The 17,315-nt window shown below is 47.3% G+C and overlaps 1 protein-coding gene across 3 annotated transcripts in view; it reads left to right on the forward strand.

The window, feature by feature from the left end:
- The first annotated feature begins 5,540 nt into the window (after window positions 1-5,540).
- The window catches only part of celsr3 (cadherin, EGF LAG seven-pass G-type receptor 3), a 188,664-nt gene continuing 176,889 nt past the window's right edge, over window positions 5,541-17,315 (forward strand). For all 3 annotated transcript variants that reach the window (XM_078414152.1, XM_078414154.1, XM_078414153.1), the window contains exon 1: window positions 5,541-9,853. In XM_078414152.1, the coding sequence (XP_078270278.1) occupies window positions 5,581-9,853 (4,273 nt within the window). In that variant the 5' untranslated portion in view covers window positions 5,541-5,580. The remainder of the gene's footprint in view (window positions 9,854-17,315) is intronic.

Here is a 17,315-nt window from a genome sequence, read left to right on the forward strand (position 1 = left end):
CGTCCGCTTTAATGACTGAGATGCTTACCTTGATCGGCGACCACCAGCCGTGCATCATGTTCGAAGCGGCATTCCGGGAGAAGTTGCCCCGAAACGTCAGCTTAGTCTTGGCGGACATCTCCTTCGCAGACCCGGTGGTGTTCGCGGAGAAGGCAGACGCCCTCGTGATGGAGGCCCCGGCGGGTGACGAGTCGATAAACCGGGTTTCCAGGCCTAGGGGCGACCGGTTGCGCGGCCAAGATGGCGGCGCATCGGCCGCCATTTTGCAGAAAGCCCAGCCAAGACGGGACTGCCGCGCCCGCCATTTTGCAGCGGGCCCACGCTGCAGAACCGCACAGGCGCGGCTGGTGTTTCTTCCACCAGCGGTGGGGCGGGGATGCCCGAAATTACAGGGCCCCGTGCACATTTTCGGGAAATGCCTCGGCCGATCGAACATAGAGGCAGTCTCGATCGGCCGCAATCGCCGCCTCTACGTCAAGGATCGAGATACCGGCACCGTGTTCCTGGTCGATACGGGAGCGGTCGTTAGCATCGTGCCTCCCTACGGCCGTGAAGTTCGAGCAGGTAGGAAGGGTCCACCCCTCATCGCGGTCAACGGCAGTCCCATCCGCACCTACGGCAAGAGGGCCATGTCCCTGTCCTTCGGGCCGGCCACCTACCGTGTGGGGATTACCGGCGTCTTAACGCTGCCACCCGGCCTGACCGCTATCCGATCCCTCACATACAGGACTTTTCAGCCAGCCTCGAGGGTGCTACGGTGTTTTCGAAGATCGATTTGGTGCGGGGATATCATCAGATCCCCGTCCACCCACCGGACATTCCCAAGACGGCTACGATTACTCCGTTTGGTTTATTCGAGTGGTTGCGCATGCCATTCGGTCTCAAAAACGCGGCTCAGGCATTCCAGCGTCTCATGGATCATGTGGGTCGGGGGTTGTCTTTTGTATTTATTTACCTCGATGACATCCTGATCGCTAGCCGTTCGGTCCCAGAGCACCTGGTCCATCTTCGCACTGTGTTCCAAAGGCTGCAGGCCCACGGCCTCATCCTCCACCCGTCCAAATGCCAGTTTGGCCTGTCCTCGGTGGATTTCCTGGGCCACCGGGTCACACCGGCCGGTGCCACTCCATTGCCCACCAAGGTGGACGCCGTCCGCGCCTTTCCCCGCCCTACCACCATCAAGGGTTTGCAGGAGTTCGTGGGCATGGTGAATTTTTATCACCGGTTCGTGCCTGCGGCAGCTCGGATCATGTGTCCCCTTTTTCAATGCCTCGCGGGTAATCCCGCTGAGTTGGTCTGGACCCCAGCTGCCGAGGCAGCCTTTGACGCGGTCAAGCTGGCCCTCGCCAACGCCACCATGCTCGTGCACCCCCACCCTTCGGCCCCCACGGCCCTCACGGTGGACGCCTCAGCCGTGGCGGTGGGCGGAGTCTTAGAGCAGCAGATCGATGGTCACTGGCAGCCTCTGGCATTCTTCAGTCGGCAGCTTACTCGGCCGGAGCTGAACTACAGTGCTTTCGACAGGGAGCTCCTGGCCCTTTATTTAGCTGTCCGTCATTTTCGCTATTTTTTGGGGGGCCGTGTTTTTGTCGCCTATACGGATCACAAGCCCCCCACGTTTGCTTTTTCTAAGGTCTCGGATCCGTGGTCGGCCCGCCAGCAACGGCACCTCACCCTCATTTCGGAGTTCACCACGGATGTTCGCCACATCGCGGGTAGGCTCAACGCCGTTGCTGACGCCCTGTCCCGCCCGGCCATTTCCTCTGTTGCGACGGTGGGGGCGGAGGTCGATTTTCAGGAGCTAGCGGAGGCTCAGCGCCTGGAAGACATTACCTCCGAATACGCCTCCTCCGCCTCAGGGTTGCGATTGGCCCAGGTGGACTGCGGCCCCACAGGTACCACCCTTTCCCTTTCACGCCCCCGACCGGTTGTGCCGACCGCCCTACGGCGTAAGGTTTTTGCAGCCATTCACGACCTGGCGCACCCGTCCATCAGGGCAACCTCGGCTATGGTGGCCGCCCGATTTGTCTGGCACGGCCTGCGGAAGCAGGTGGCCGCCTGGGCCCGCGCCTGTGTCCCGTGCCAGGCCTCCAAAGTCCACCACCACGTCCAGCCTCCATGCCAGACTTTCGTGATTCCGCCCAACCGTTTCTTCCACATCCATGTGGATTTGGTTGGTCCATTGCCTCACTCTAGGGGGCTACACTCATCTCCTGACTGTGGTAGACCGTTTTACCCGTTGGCCGGAGTCTCTTCTGTTGTCGGACACCTCGGCGGCTTCCTGTGCACGGGCCCTGGCGTTACATTGGGTTGCCCGTTTCGGCGTCCCGGCCATCATCACTACCGACTGGGGAGCCCAGTTCACCTTGTCCCTGTGGGTCGCACTTGCGCAGCTGTATGGGTCATGCTTGCAGTAGACTACCGCCTACCATCCCCAGGCTAACGGGATGGTAGAACGCTTCCACCGTCAGCTGCCCGACTGACCGGCACTGACTGGGCTGACCAGCTGCCTTGGGTCCTCCTCGGTATTCGCACGGCCCCTAAGTCTGATCTGGGTACTTCCTCGGCGGAACTCGTCTATGGCTCGCCCCTGCGGGTGCCCGGTGACCTTTTCCCGCCATCCTCCGATCTGTCGTCTTCCGTTCCGTCATTTTTAGCTTCTCTCCGGGCTCGGGTTGGTTCCCTGGCCCCGGTCCCGGCCTCCCGTCACAGGAGTGCCGCGGTGCACGTCCCTGCGGACCTGCACGACTGCGAGTTCGTCTTCCTCCGGGGGATTCCCACCGGCCCCCTCTGCAGCGTGTCTACCAGGGCCCGTTCCAGGTGCTCAAAAGAGGGGCGGTCACCTTCACTCTGCAAGTGGGCACCCGACAGGAGCTGGTCTCGGTCTCCCGGATCAAACCGGCCCACTTGGACCAGGGCCGTCCCGTTGTGGTGGGTCAACCTCCTCGCCGGGGCCGCCCTCTGGCCGGGCCACCTGGTTTCCCAGCTGCGTCTCCTCTCCAGCAGCCCGGGCCTCCGCCGCCCCCGGTAGTGTTTCCTCTGCCCGCTCCAGCTACGCCGCCTCCACCTGAGGGGCTCTCCCCGCCTCCCCCTCCAGCGTCGCTCCCATCGCCCCCACCTACAGGGCACCCCACCGCCTCCCTCGTCGCCGCGGTACCGGCCTCCCCTCCCCGTACCCGTTCCGGTCGGGCGGTCCGGCTGCCCGTTAGGTACCGTACCGAGGGTTCTGGGTGGGGGGGTGGGGGGGGGGGGGGGGGGTCATGTAGGGACATAGGGATTGGCTGAGAGATCGAACCCTCGGATTGGCTAACGATGCCACGAGGTGTGCCAGCGCGGGAGAGACAAGCCAGTCTAGTGTAGTACTCCGTCCAGTAAGGACGTATTTGTTGGTTGTCGATAGTTGTGAGTATTGCGTTTGTTACGGGGTTTTTGCCCATGCAAATAAACTTCGTCTTCAACACTCACCCGCTTCTGGACTCGCCACAGGGTGACGTTTCGGGTCGAGATGTATACTAATACGTGATTTCACAAATGTAAAAACGCTATTAAAATGTGCAAACGTGTTTTTATTGATTCCGATGGGAGCTCCCTACACTAATTTGTGTAGACTAAGGAGGCCTGACAAATAGCCAACGCATAGATAGCCAGGAAAACTAAAAGTGCGCTGAGCAATAAGAACAGAGCAATCGTTGAAAAGGGCAGCAGGAACGGCATTAGCAGGAGAGCCTGCGAGAGGAGGTGTGGCGATTGCAAAATCAGAAGCATGAAAGCAGCAGAAGGTTGAGAAAACTTGGCACAGACTGGTCAGCAAGAGTGGGAAGACTCGCAGGAGGAGAACCTGCAGTTAGCAGGCAGAAGGAGTGGCAGATGTAACGGCAGAGACGGTGGCTGGGAGCAGCAGAAGAGGAAAGGAGAGCTCACGTAAAACCAGCTCAGTAGAACACCGCGGTTGCATGCAAACGAAGAATCTAGCAGCGAAGACTGATCGTATATCATACACATTCTTGCACTCTGACTATCTAACGTCTCCTGTTCTTTCTGGCAATATACACTGTTTCACCTCTTTTCTGCTGGAATTGTAAAATTCGATGGCTGAATACTGGAGTACAGAAAACATTGCTGCTAACATCCATCACAAAATCCCCAAATGTTACTCTTTCTATTTGTTTTCATATACTGTGTGTCGCTTGCATAAACACAAAATATTTATTGTCACTCCTAGTTCCCCCAGAGGATCCGGTCGGGCTTCAATTCACTGTGGAGATTACTTTTACAACAATATGGTTTACTGAACATTGAGACGCCGTATTCGGGTTTCACACTTTTATCTCGCCGTTGTTTTTTTCAGTCCTCATGTTCCACCCTTTATTCCCAAACGGAAAGCGATTGTGTAATGTCTAGGTGAATATGACACGTTCCATAATATGGAAAATGCTATGTTGTTTGTGACTTTTCTTTGAGCTAAAACGCTGGTCTCGGTAATATTTACCATTTCTTTTAAAAATCAAAGTGAAGTAGGAAACTGGTAATCACGGCTCGGCTCGACGCCCTGAGCTTTAAAGAGAGTTGGGCAGGCTAGGATTCTATTCCTTGGCGTGCAGGAGGCTGAATGGTGATCCTATAGAGGCGTATAAAATGGGGTGAGTGCGCAGTGTCTTTTATGCAGGCGAGGGGAATCAAGTACCAGAGGACATAGGGTATAAGGTGTGAGGAGCAAGATAGGAACCTGAGGCACATCCATTTCACACAGAGGGAGTTGGATGTATGAAACAAGCTGTCATAGGAGGTAGTTGAGGCAGGTTGTATAATAACATTTAAAAGACACCTGGGCAGGTGCATGGATAGAAAGGATTTAAAGGGATATGGGCCAAACGGGATTGGCTTTGTTGGAGCACCTTAGTCAGCTGCCAGAGACGTTAATTAAGGAGATACAATAAACATCTCATGATCTATAGGAGCATAATTAGGCCATTCGGCTCATCAAGTCGACTCTGCCATTTCAATCTTGGCTGATCTATCTTTCCCTCTCAACCCCATTCTCCTGCCTATTCCCCATTATCCCTGAGTTAAAAGACACTCGGACAGGTAAGTGGATAGGAAAGGTGGGGGGAGAGAGAGATGGAGAGAGAGATGGAGAGAGAGATGGAGGGAGAGAGAGAGGGGGTGGAGAGAGATGGTCCAAACGCGGGCAAATGGGCCTAGCTTAGAGAGGGTGTGGCCGGGTTGGGCAGAGGGACTTGTTTCCGTGTTGCGAGTCTCGACTGGGACCCAGCCGACACACCGTGCCAGTATCAATGATGGCGGCGCCCGCGCCCCTCCCCGAATGGTCACAGGAGGCAGGCGGACGCTGGCGCCGGCAGCGGGCGCCATGTTGGGGGGGAGCGGAGCGACGATGAGGAGATGCGCGGCGGCGGCAGCGGCGAGGACAGGCTGAGCGAGGGATGGTGGGCGGGCGCTGAGGGGGAGAGGGAGGGGGAGAGGGAGCGGGAGCGCAGGTGGATGTTGAGCGTCGGCGGGCGGTTCGGGGCCGTGGGCCGGCGGAAGGGCGAGCGACGAGGCTGAGCTTGCCCTGGGACGGTGATGGCGGCCGCGCTGGCGGCGCGAGGGCGCCTGTCTCTCCTCATCCTGCTGCCGCTCAGCCCTTTGTTCGCGCTTCCCGCCGCGGAGAGCGGGCTGCTGAGGGCGGCACGGCCACGGAGCGGCGCCGGCGGCGGCGAGGCAGAGCCTGAGGGAGGGCAGGGGGCGCTAGTGTGGCCCGGCGCCCCGGCCTGCCGCCCGGCCAAGCCGACCAGGAGAAGCAACCCCAGAGCCGGGGCCTGCTCAGGCTCGGGCTCGGGCTCGGCCGCTGCCCCGGCCTCCTGGATCTGGATCCGCTGCCCCCAGGCTGAGGGGCGAGGCGGACGGTCAGCCGCGCAATGGAGCAGCGGGAAAGATTTCTTCCTTCACTTTGTCCCCGGAGTCTGCGGCTGCCGAGAGGCGACGAGCCGCCGAGTTATCAGCGTGTGGAACCTGTCGCCTTGCTGCCGGGCTGTCCGCGCCATCTCATTGCCATTGCCAGCCGACGATACCCTCTGCTCGTTGCCCTGGGAGAGGAAGGAGCACCCGGAGTTCATGGCAAGTCAGCCCCTCTCCATCCAACTGTGCCAGGGCTGGGACAACAGCCCGGGGAGACTGTGTGGCAGCCGGTTTCCAAATCATCACAGCAACAAGAGCAAGTCAAACGCCCGGCCAGGAGTGAGCGACGGGGTTACCTGGGACTGCGAAGAGGTGACTTGGGAGAGCCGGTGTGTCGTGGGGGCCAGCGAGCGTCTGGAGAACGAGGGGAGAGAATTGGGGGAGAGTTTCAAACAAAGTCTAAATTTGCTTCTAAATAGCGCCAGGCATCGTCTCTGTCAGTGGCACGTCTCAGCTATGGCTAGAATCATGGACAGATGTTGCACAGAGCACGAAAAGAGTCAGCGCATCAACTACGCTTCAGCCCGTCGCCTGCACCGACGCTTGAATCAATGTGTGAACATGTGTATGAATCGGTTAGTTCAAAGCTGGACAAGATGGTCAAAATCGCATTTAACTGAAAGTAAAATTGGTTGTTTGAACGCGTTCATTTGTCGCTTTCTACGTCCACAAAACCACAATCTATGTTTTAAATCGTGCCTGTTACGTTTTCCAAATCTGTGCTCGCGGCCCGGAGTGTATTGCGAGCGTCAAGATGTTTCAGCACCAACAGCGGCGTGGACAGCTCCCGATGCAGACGGAGAAACAGCTTCTGTTCAAAGTCGCTGCAATCTGGACAACAGAACAAAGAACTACTGGGGGCTGTCCAAGGCAAACGTTTCTTGTCCTCCCAGTTGTGAAGTATTTCTCAGTTTCCAGTTTTATAAACCCACCAAAGCTCTTATGAAAACTCGGCTCTCTGCGATTAGACCGCGGAGTAATTGTAAAAGTAATTCCCGTATTCTCCTCCAGTTAAACTTCACGAAAACTATGCAACACCATCTATTTAATCCCAGAATTGGCAAACGGGGGAAGAGAGCCGTGTTTCCTTTGCCATTAACCAGAACTAGTAGATCGGTTAATCGGCGCCCTCATTTCCCGCAATATAATTACCAGGTTCAGGTGGCGGAGAACCAGCCTCCGGGGACTCCTGTGATCTCCGTGACTGCGGCGGACCCGGATTCTGGAGAGGCTGGAAGGCTTTTTTACTCAATGGCTTCGTTAATGGACAGCAGGTCAATGGATTATTTCACAATGGACGTCCAGAATGGACTGCTTTCCACCAGCAAAGTCCTGGACAGAGAGAGCATGAATCTGCACTATTTTCGAATCACTGCTGTCGACCACGGAATGCCTCGCCTTTCTGCCACCACCATGATCTCTATTACAGTGAGTGACACCAACGACCATGACCCAGTATTTGAACAAGCTGTATACAGGGAAACCATTCGGGAGAATGTAGAGGAAGGTTACCCGATCTTGCAGCTCCGAGCCACAGATATAGACTCTCCTTCCAATGCCAATATCAGGTATCGATTTATGAACCAGCAAACGTCACATGCCGTTTTCGACATTGATGCCAGATCTGGTTTAATCACTACCCGTGGATCTGTAGATAGAGAGACCATGGAGAAATATGCTTTGATTGTAGAGGCTAATGACCAAGGTAAAGACCCTGGTCCAAAGAGTGCCACAGTAAAAGTTTACATAACTGTCTTGGATGAAAATGACAACGTTCCACAGTTCAGTGAGAAGCGCTACATTGTCCAGGTGAGAGAAGACATCAGACCACATACAGAGATCTTGAGGGTCACTGCTTCAGACTTGGACCAAGACAATAATGCATTGGTCCATTATAACATAATTAGTGGGAATAGCAGGGGGCAGTTCTCCATAGATAGTATTACTGGTTCGATTGAGGTGGTGACACATTTAGATTTTGAAGTGGAGCGTGAATATGCCTTGCGTGTTCGTGCTCAGGATGCTGGGCGTCCTCCCCTATCCAACAATACAGGAATGATCAGTATTCAGCTGGTAGATGTTAATGACAATGCCCCTATCTTTGTGAGTACCCCATTTCAAGTGTCTGTTCTTGAAAATGCACCTCTTGGATACTCTGTAATTCACATCCAGGCAGTCGATGCAGATTACAGTGAAAATGCCCGTTTGGAGTACAGACTGATAGACACAGCCTCAGACACACCTTTTGTGATCAACAGTGGAACAGGCTGGATTACAGTGAGTGCACAACTGGACCGTGAGTCTGTTGAACATTATTTCTTTGGGGTAGAAGCTAGGGATCATGGATCTCCATCTCTGTCTGCTTCAGCAAGTGTTGCTATTACAGTGATGGATGTCAATGATAACCGTCCAGAATTTACTCAGAAAGAATATTTTATCCGTTTGAACGAAGATGCTGCAGTAGGTACCAGTGTACTGACAGTGACTGCTGTGGATCGAGATGTGAATGTAGTGGTCACATATCAGATCACGGGTGGAAATACAAGAAACCGCTTCAGTATCAGCACCCAAGCCGGCATGGGACTTGTAACACTCGCCTTGCCCTTGGATTACAAACAAGAGAGGCGCTATGTACTAGCAATCACAGCTTCTGATCGCACACTTCATGATACATGTCATGCACACGTTAACATCACAGATGCCAATACACACAGACCAGTGTTTCAGAGTGCACATTATTCAGTAAATATCAATGAAGATCGCCCAGTGGGGAGTACTGTAGTGGTAATTAGTGCTACAGATGATGATGTTGGTGAGAATGCAAGGATTACTTACTACTTGGAGGATAACATTCCTCAGTTTCGAATTGATCCCGATTCAGGTGCTATAACATTGCAGACAGAACTTGATTATGAAGATCAGATGACATATACTTTAGCTATCACTGCCAAAGACAATGGGATTCCACAGAAATCTGATACCACCTATGTTGAAGTTATGGTGAAGGATGTCAATGATAATTCACCAATGTTTATAAATCCTCAGTATCAGGGATCGGTGTCTGAAGATGCCTCACCCTTTACCAGTGTCCTGCAGATTTCAGCCACTGATCGTGATGCCCATGCTAACGGCAGGGTACAGTATACCTTCCAGAATGGGGAAGATGGGGATGGGGACTTCACCATCGAACCAACATCTGGGATTATTCGATCTGTCCGAAGACTCGACCGTGAGACTGTTCCAATATATGATCTCACTGCCTATGCGGTGGATAGGGGCATCCCTGTGCGCAGGACGCCAGTTCGCATTCATGTCAAAATTTTGGATGTCAATGATAATGCACCTGTGTTTCCTGCTGATGAATTTGAGGTATTTGTAAAAGAAAACAGTATTGTAGGTTCAGTGGTGGGACAGATCACTGCAACTGACCCAGATGAGGGAACAAATGCACAAATTATGTACCAAATTGTGGAAGGCAACATCCCGGAGATCTTGCAGATGGATATCTTTTCTGGAGAACTCACAGCCCTGACTGACTTGGACTATGAAGTAAAATCCGAGTACGTAATTGTTGTGCAAGCAACATCCGCTCCCCTTGTCAGCCGAGCTACCGTCCACATTCTTCTAATTGATCAGAATGACAATAGCCCTGTTCTTAAGAACTTCCAGATAATTTTCAATAACTACATATCCAATAAGTCAAACACCTTTCCTTCAGGGGTCATTGGGAAGATCCCAGCCTATGATCCTGATGTTTCTGATAGACTCTTCTACACATTTGAACGAGGAAATGAGCTGAGCTTGATGATCTTGAACCAAACAAGTGGAGAATTGCGGCTGAGTCGGACGCTGGATAACAATCGGCCACTGGTGGCATCTATGTTAGTGACAGTCACGGGTAAGCTCGGAATATTTATGTGGTGGATGTTTTCTTGTCACTGATAAGATATGTTGTATTGGAAAAGAGGTGTAAAATAGGACATTGAAATTCCATTATGAGCGTTGGTGAAACTGAATTCATAAAATCCTGTAAATTTTGGTGAATGTTAGAACAAGCTTAAGTTACTGAACTATTATGAAAGTCCAAACAGTTCACTTCAGTGAAGGATTCTTCCTCCACCTGGTCTAGGCTGATGTGATTCAAATTTAGAGTTTATCACATTCTCTCTGTACTCTCTGAAATTACTTAAACTGTTTATTGTACAGTTCTAAACTCTGAGTCCTTATCATTTTGCAACATCCAAGATTGGATAATAAATCCACTCCTGCCTTTATGCATTTTCTGAAAAACTGTGCAATTTCTAACTATGCCATTAGTTTTTTTCTGTATCTTTGTAATTTGCACTAGAATTGTACACAGGTACCAAAGTTGTAGCTGACTGTAAGAAAATGTTAAGGAACCTCACCACTCAAAACAGCAGTCTTTTAAATATATTCTATAAGGCTATGGTGAATGAGGTTGAATGGTAAGTTATTCAAGGAGTCAGATTGGGCCAAATGGTCTCATTCTCTGCCATAAGGATATCAGGATTCAGAACCAATTTCAAAGTTTGGTTTTGATTTAGATTACTTGGCAGTGAACATTTGTTTTGTCAGGGAATTGCAATTCAAAACTAGTTACAAACAGCAAATGTTAAATTAGGGAAGTGTTAAACTTAACATGTAAACTGTGGTCTCTTGCAGTGTTTTTGCCGATGACTGTAGTGGTGTGACATATGCATGGGAAACAAACTATTTGCTGAAAAATCAGTGTACATTAACCGGTTTTCCACAGCAGTGCTTATTTTCCATATTCTGATCGAGGTTGTACTCAATTAGCAAAACAAAAGCTGTGCTCTTCACCTGTCTACCTCAAAGCTGTTCTTTTCACTAATATATGATGAATTGCAGACAGCTTTAAAATAAGCAGCCAGATACGGCTGCCGTCGTTGTTTGTGTGCCGCCTATATTCAACTTCCACTTGCCAGAATGCGAGATAAAATCAGCAAACTGATTTTTCTCTCTGTAATTTCTCTCTGTAATTTTTAGATTTAGATTTAGATTTTTAGATTTAGAGATACAGCGCGGAAACAAGCCCTTCGGCCCACCGGGTCCATGCCGCCCAGCGATTCCCGCACAGGTCCACGCAGGTCACGGGGAGAACGTACAAACTCCGTGCCATGCTCTCTGTAATTTCTCTCTCTCTGATTTCTCTCTCTCTGATTTCTCTCTCTGTGATTTCTCTCTCTGATTTCTCTCTGTGATTTCTCTGTGATTTCTCTGTGATTTCTCTGTGATTTCTCTCTGATTTCTCTCTGATTTCTCTCTGTGATTTCTCTCTGTGATTTCTCTCTGTGATTTCACTCTCTGTGATTTCCCTCTCTGTGATTTCCCTCTCTGTGATTTCCCTCTCTGTGATTTCCCTCCCTGTGATTTCCCTCCCTGTGATTTCCCTCCCTGTGATTTCCCTCCCTGTGATTTCCATCCCTGTGATTTTCTCTCTCTGATTTCCTTTTCTCTGATTCTCTCTCTTTCCGATTTCTCTCTGATTTTCTCTCTCTCTCTGATTTCTCTCTCTCTGATTGTCTCTGATTTCTCTCTCTCTCTCTCTCTCTCTCTCTCTCTCTCTCTCTCTCTCTCTCTCTCTCTCTCTCTCTCTCTCTCTCTCTCTCTCTCTCTCTCTCTCTCTCTCTCTCTCTCTCTCTCTCTCTCTGATTTCTGTCTCTCTCTCTGATTTCTGTCTCTCTCTCTGATTTCTGTCTCTCACTCTGATTTCTGTCTCACTCTGATTTCTGTCTCTCTCTGATTTCTGTCTCTCTCTCTGATTTCTGTCTCTCTGATTTCTGTCTCTCTCTGATTTCTGTCTCACTGATTTCGCTTTCTCTCTGATTTTATATCTCTGATTTTATATCTCTGATTTTCTATCTCTCTGATTTTCTATCTCTCTGATTTTCTATCTCTGATGTTCTATCTCTCTGATTTTCTATCTCTCTGATTTTCTATCTCTCTGATTTTCTATCTCTCTGATTTTCTATCTCTCTGATTTTCTCTCTCTCTGATTTCTCTCTCTCTGATTTCTCTCTCTCTGATTTCTCTCTCTCTGATTTCTCTCACTCCCTGATTTCTCTCTGATTTCTCTCTCTGATTTCTCTCGCTCTCTGATTTCTCTCTCTCTCTCTGTGATTTCTCTCTCTCTGATTTCTCTCTCTGATCTCTCTCTCTCTCTCGCTCTCTCTCTCTCTCTCTCTCTCTCTCTCTCTCTCTCTCTCTCTCTCTCTCTGATTTCTCTCTCTCTCTCTCTCTGTGATTTCTCTCTCTCTCTCTCTCTGATTTCTCTCTCTGATTTTTCTCTCTCTCTCTGATTTCTCTCTCTCTCTCTGTTCTCTCTCTCTCTGTTCTCTCTCTCTCTGATTTCTCTCTTTGATTTATTTCTCTCTCTGATTTCTCTCTCTCCCTCTGATTTCTCTCCCTCTGATTTCTCTATCTCTCTGATTTCTCTCTTTCTCTGATTTCTCTCTCTGTTTTCTCTCTCTCTGATTACTTCAATGAGTTTTATTTGTTTCAAGAGTATTGAAGTGTTTGTGTTTATTTGTCATGTGCATCGGAACAATGAAAGTCTCACTTGTTGTACCTTTGCAGACATATTACAGGCATCACGATAGTGTGGTTTAGAATAGGTGATCATTTATTGTACGTTTTTTTCTTGTTGCGTTAATGAGAACTTTGAAAAAAACTTTGAAATATATTTTGAACCCTGATATCCTTATGGCACACTAATGCAACAACAAGAAGAAATAAATGTGCAATAAATTACCTGCCATTCTATGCAAACCTCACTCTCATAGTGCAAAAATCCTAAGTATGTAGAGCCACCATAGTACTGTGAAGTCGCTAGCGGTTCATTTTTATTGTTGTGCAGGGTGGTTCAAGAACCTGATAGTTAATGGGTAGAAGCAATTCTTGACCTGGAGGTAACGTTACTCAGGCTTTTGTAACATCTTCCCAATGGTAGTAGTGAGAAGAAAGCTTGGCCAGGGTGATGTTGGTTTTTGATGATATTAACCATCTTTGTGAGACAACACATCCTATAGATTCCTTCGATGGTCCTTACCTGTGAGGGACTGGGCAATGTTCACCACATACTGCAACGTTCTTCATTCTTGAGCATTGAAATTATCGATAAATCCAATAAATATTCTCTCCACTGTCCACCTGTAGAATTTCGATAGAGTATTCGGCGACATGCTGAATCTCCTCAAACGTCTGAGGAATGGAGGGATATAAAGCATTTACAAGTAGAGGAGATTAGTTGAACTTGGCATCATGTTGTACTTGGCGGCACGGTAACGCAGCGGTAGAGTTGCTGCTTTACAGCGAATGCAGCGCCGGAGACTCGGGTTCGATCCTGACTACGGGCGCTGCACTGTAAGGAGTTTGTATGTTCTCCCCGTGACCTGCGTGGGTTTTCTCCGAGATCTTCAGTTTCCTCCCACACTCCAAAGACGTACAGGTATGTAGGTTAATTGGCTGGGTAAATGTAAAAATTGTCCCTAGTGGGTGTAGGATAGTGTTAATGTACGGGGATCGCTGGGCGGCACAGACTTGGTGGGCCGAAAAGGCCTGTTTCCGGCTGTATATATATGGTATGTTTGGCGAAGTGCCTGTTCCTGTTTAAAGGTGAAGAATTGAGGAAAGATATGCAATTTCTCAGCTTTTGGTACAAGGAGAAAGTATTGGTGGTAGAAGTGAGTGTGAGAACTTGGTTTCAAAGTAATAAAGTGCGAGTGAGAATAAGTGCGTTGTATGGTACATGTAGAACTTCAGTCTGTATAAGTTGCAGTGAGATAATAGTAATAGAAATATGTCATAGAGCGTGGAAACAGGCCTTTTTACTTGATAGGTATTTGGATAGGTACTTGGATAGGAAAGTAATAGAGGGACACAATTCTTGGACCTGAAACACTAATTAATTTGCCAGTGATCTGCTGAATGTTGCCAGCATTTCTGATTTAATTTCAATTATCCAGTGTCTGCAGTAGTTTTGATTTCCATAATTCTTGAACTTTGAATCACATAATACTGAGTTGGGAATGTAGCTATGTGAGTTTGCTATTCAGTTAGTGAACTGCTCAGATTGATACTCGGTTTCAAACTGATCAGCTCTTTAACATGCAGACCTAAATACCCGTGCAGTAGAACTCAGCAAGGTATACATACAGAAGTTAATTATTCTGAACAATTGTTCTTTATACTCTCATAAATTTATTGGCAAATGTTTCCTGTCTTGAGACATTTATTAATTTCAATAGAAACATTTTATAGGCATGAATGATTAAATACTTATAGAAAGGAGACACTTGTATTGTGTGTTATAAGTGCCCCTGTGAACTGGAGCATCCAAACAGTTACTTGAAATGGGAGAGAGAACATATTGCTCAAACCAAGTAATGCTGCAATATATCAGATACATGTTATTCAGCCACAAAAATAGGTGTCAACTATATCAAAGAACAAGACGTACTTAATGCCATCTCAAAAAATATTCAAGCCAGCATTGTTTGTTCAGGCAACCATCTTGCATGTGACCTTATTAAGGTACCTGGCAGCCAAAAACTCAAAGATTTCGAAATGGAAATAAAACAATATTTGGCAACTTGAATAACTGTTTGAACTATTATAGTTTAGATTCCATTAAATATTTTTTCCCAAACAAAAGTGTTGAGTATAAATACAATTGACAACATCACTTACAGTTGATTTTCTTATCTTGGTGTAGATATAATTTATCCTTGGTTTCATAGATACTCAGTTTGGTTGAATCTGAAATTATTAACGAGCCAATTCTATACATATATCAACACGTTGATGGCTGTGCAACCTTGCTCCTTTAATACAAGTAGAATACGTTGTCAGATTTTGAATTGGTGCCTATTTAATTACAATGACTAAACTCGTTTGAATTTTATACTGGATTTATTTACATTTGTAGAGACCCAAGAGTCCAGCTGCTTGCTCGTTGACCTGATTTGCTCCCAAAATAGAATCCAAGCACTGTCAATGGTTCTGTATGCTGTGGGTTTGAGGTATAGTCCTGCTTGCACTTTCGGGATTGGCCTATATTGTTCCACTTTCCAACTGAACGCTGGTTTACGGATGTAGGGCTATTGGTCTGTACTATGCTAACACTAAAGAATATTGGCAATTCCTGTTAATTAAATATATATTTTTAATACCATTTCTATTACAATGAAGGGAAGATTTGAATCAAAGCAAATTACTGTTAGTTTTCTAACAATCAACTTTCTAAATTACCGATTATTCCTTTATTTTCCTGCCCAGTATCCAGTTTGGAATTTCAGCCAGATCTCTTCCTACCAATTCCGCACTTATCTTGCAATAACCTTGTGGATTATTAAATTAAATTGTCATTAAATGTCATTGAAATACATTCCAACCACTGGTTTCCCTATATCCATTCAGCTCGACTCACTCTAACTCTAGATTTGTGAAACTCTAGATTTGTGAAATATGATTTCAATACATCTCTGTAACCTTGTTCAATCCCTCTACCTATCCTTCCTTCAGCACTGTCATGTTAACCTTTTGTACTCCATAATCCTTGTCCCTCTGTGCCAGCAATTGATCATTTAACCCTGGGTAGATCAAACTGGCTGGAATTCCTTTTCCTCTGAATCACTGTAAAAGTTCACTTCAATCCATTTCTTCGTCTGAGTAGTGGTCACCCACTTTAATTGCTCCTGGCTCAACATCTGTTTCCTGTTCATCGTCTGACAAGTGTATGTGGTTTATTTGCTTTCAAAGATATTATATAAAATACATTATTGCTAGAAAATGGGCAAAATGGAGATCAAAAATATATTAAAAAGAAATAAAACTATGATCAAGTTCAAATGAGCATTTCAAAAATGCGCAGGGACTCATCTTGCAGTGACATTTTTCAAGCCCCAAAAGATTTGTCTTTGGGTCTATTAAAATAAATTTTCTGTCTATAGATACCCTTGTATCTAAGTTGTTTACTTTAAATTATGTTTATCCATTTTTCTCTATTTTGCATCACAAATCAATTATTAAATAATTGATATCCTTGGCAGAAAATTGACAGGTGTTGGCTGTTTAGGAAAAAAAGAAAATGTAGGGATTTTTAAATCGCATTGCTCTCATAAGTATTGTTGGTTGCAGGAAAACTTTGTACATTTTCCACTTGATGAGTGCAGGGTGGTGAGGGGTTCCATAAACCAATCACTTAGTCTTCACTGTTAATGTCAATAGAACTAGTCTATTATGAAGGCAGACAGCAGGTTAGTACAGTTTGAGAGATTGGAAAGACCTGGTGATTGAACCTCAATGTCAATGTGTGAATATTGATGGAGAATAGATCTACTCCAAGATATTTTGCTGTAAGACTCCACCGAGCCTACTTGGCTATCAGAATATTGACTGTATTTTCCCACTGTGAGTTAAGATTATTGGAGATGTATCTTTAGGCAGATATTGTACTTGTTGCTTGCAGTGTACCAGTCTCATTTAAAGGCTGAATGAAATGAATGTAAATTTGATTTTCAATTCCACATGACGAGGACAGAAATTTGCAATTTGCACCACCAAATAACTTTTGGGTGCCCAAAGCACAGATTTAGCTTTTCGGTGGCAATGAATAAAATACCTTGAGGATTTAGACAGGGTGGGAAGAAGTGTAGTCCAGATAGCTGTGCGAGTCAGTGGGTTTATAGTAGATGTTAGTCACTAGTCTGTCTCCTGTGATGGAGATGGTGAGGTCCAGAAACGGGAGGGAGATGTCGGAGATAGTCCAAGTATATTTAAGAGTAGGATGGAAATTGGAAGTGAAGTGTATGAAGTCAGTGAGTTCTGCATGGGTACAAGAGGTAGCACCAATGCAGTCGTCGATGTCGCGGAGGTAGGTTAGACAGGTCTGAAGAAGGGTCTCGACCCGAAACGTCACCCATTCCTTCTCTCATGAGATGCTGCCTGACCTGCTGAGTTACTCCAGCATTTTGTGAAATAAATGAATAAAATACAGTAACTTCTTGTCAACTTTGATCAGGTTAGACAATTTGTAAAAGCGCATCCTTGCTGGAGTCATAATCTGATTGACATGGATCCTCTATGTTTGCACCAACCTTTGCATTATTGTTAGCACTCTCTGTTACGCATTCACATTTCTACTCAAAACCTGTAGGAATAGTCTAGTAAAACAAAGGAATTCTTTCCTGATGCATCAATTCAAAAAAAGTAATTGAAAATGGAAAGGCAGCACATTTCTGACAGTGACAAGTTGTTATGTGTCAAAACAATATTTCTAACAGGTCTGGATTGACAAATTTAAGCATCCATTTGTTAGG

The sequence above is a fragment of the Rhinoraja longicauda genome, chromosome 17 (assembly GCF_053455715.1).
Source record: "Rhinoraja longicauda isolate Sanriku21f chromosome 17, sRhiLon1.1, whole genome shotgun sequence".
Taxonomy (NCBI): Eukaryota; Metazoa; Chordata; class Chondrichthyes; order Rajiformes; family Arhynchobatidae; genus Rhinoraja; species Rhinoraja longicauda.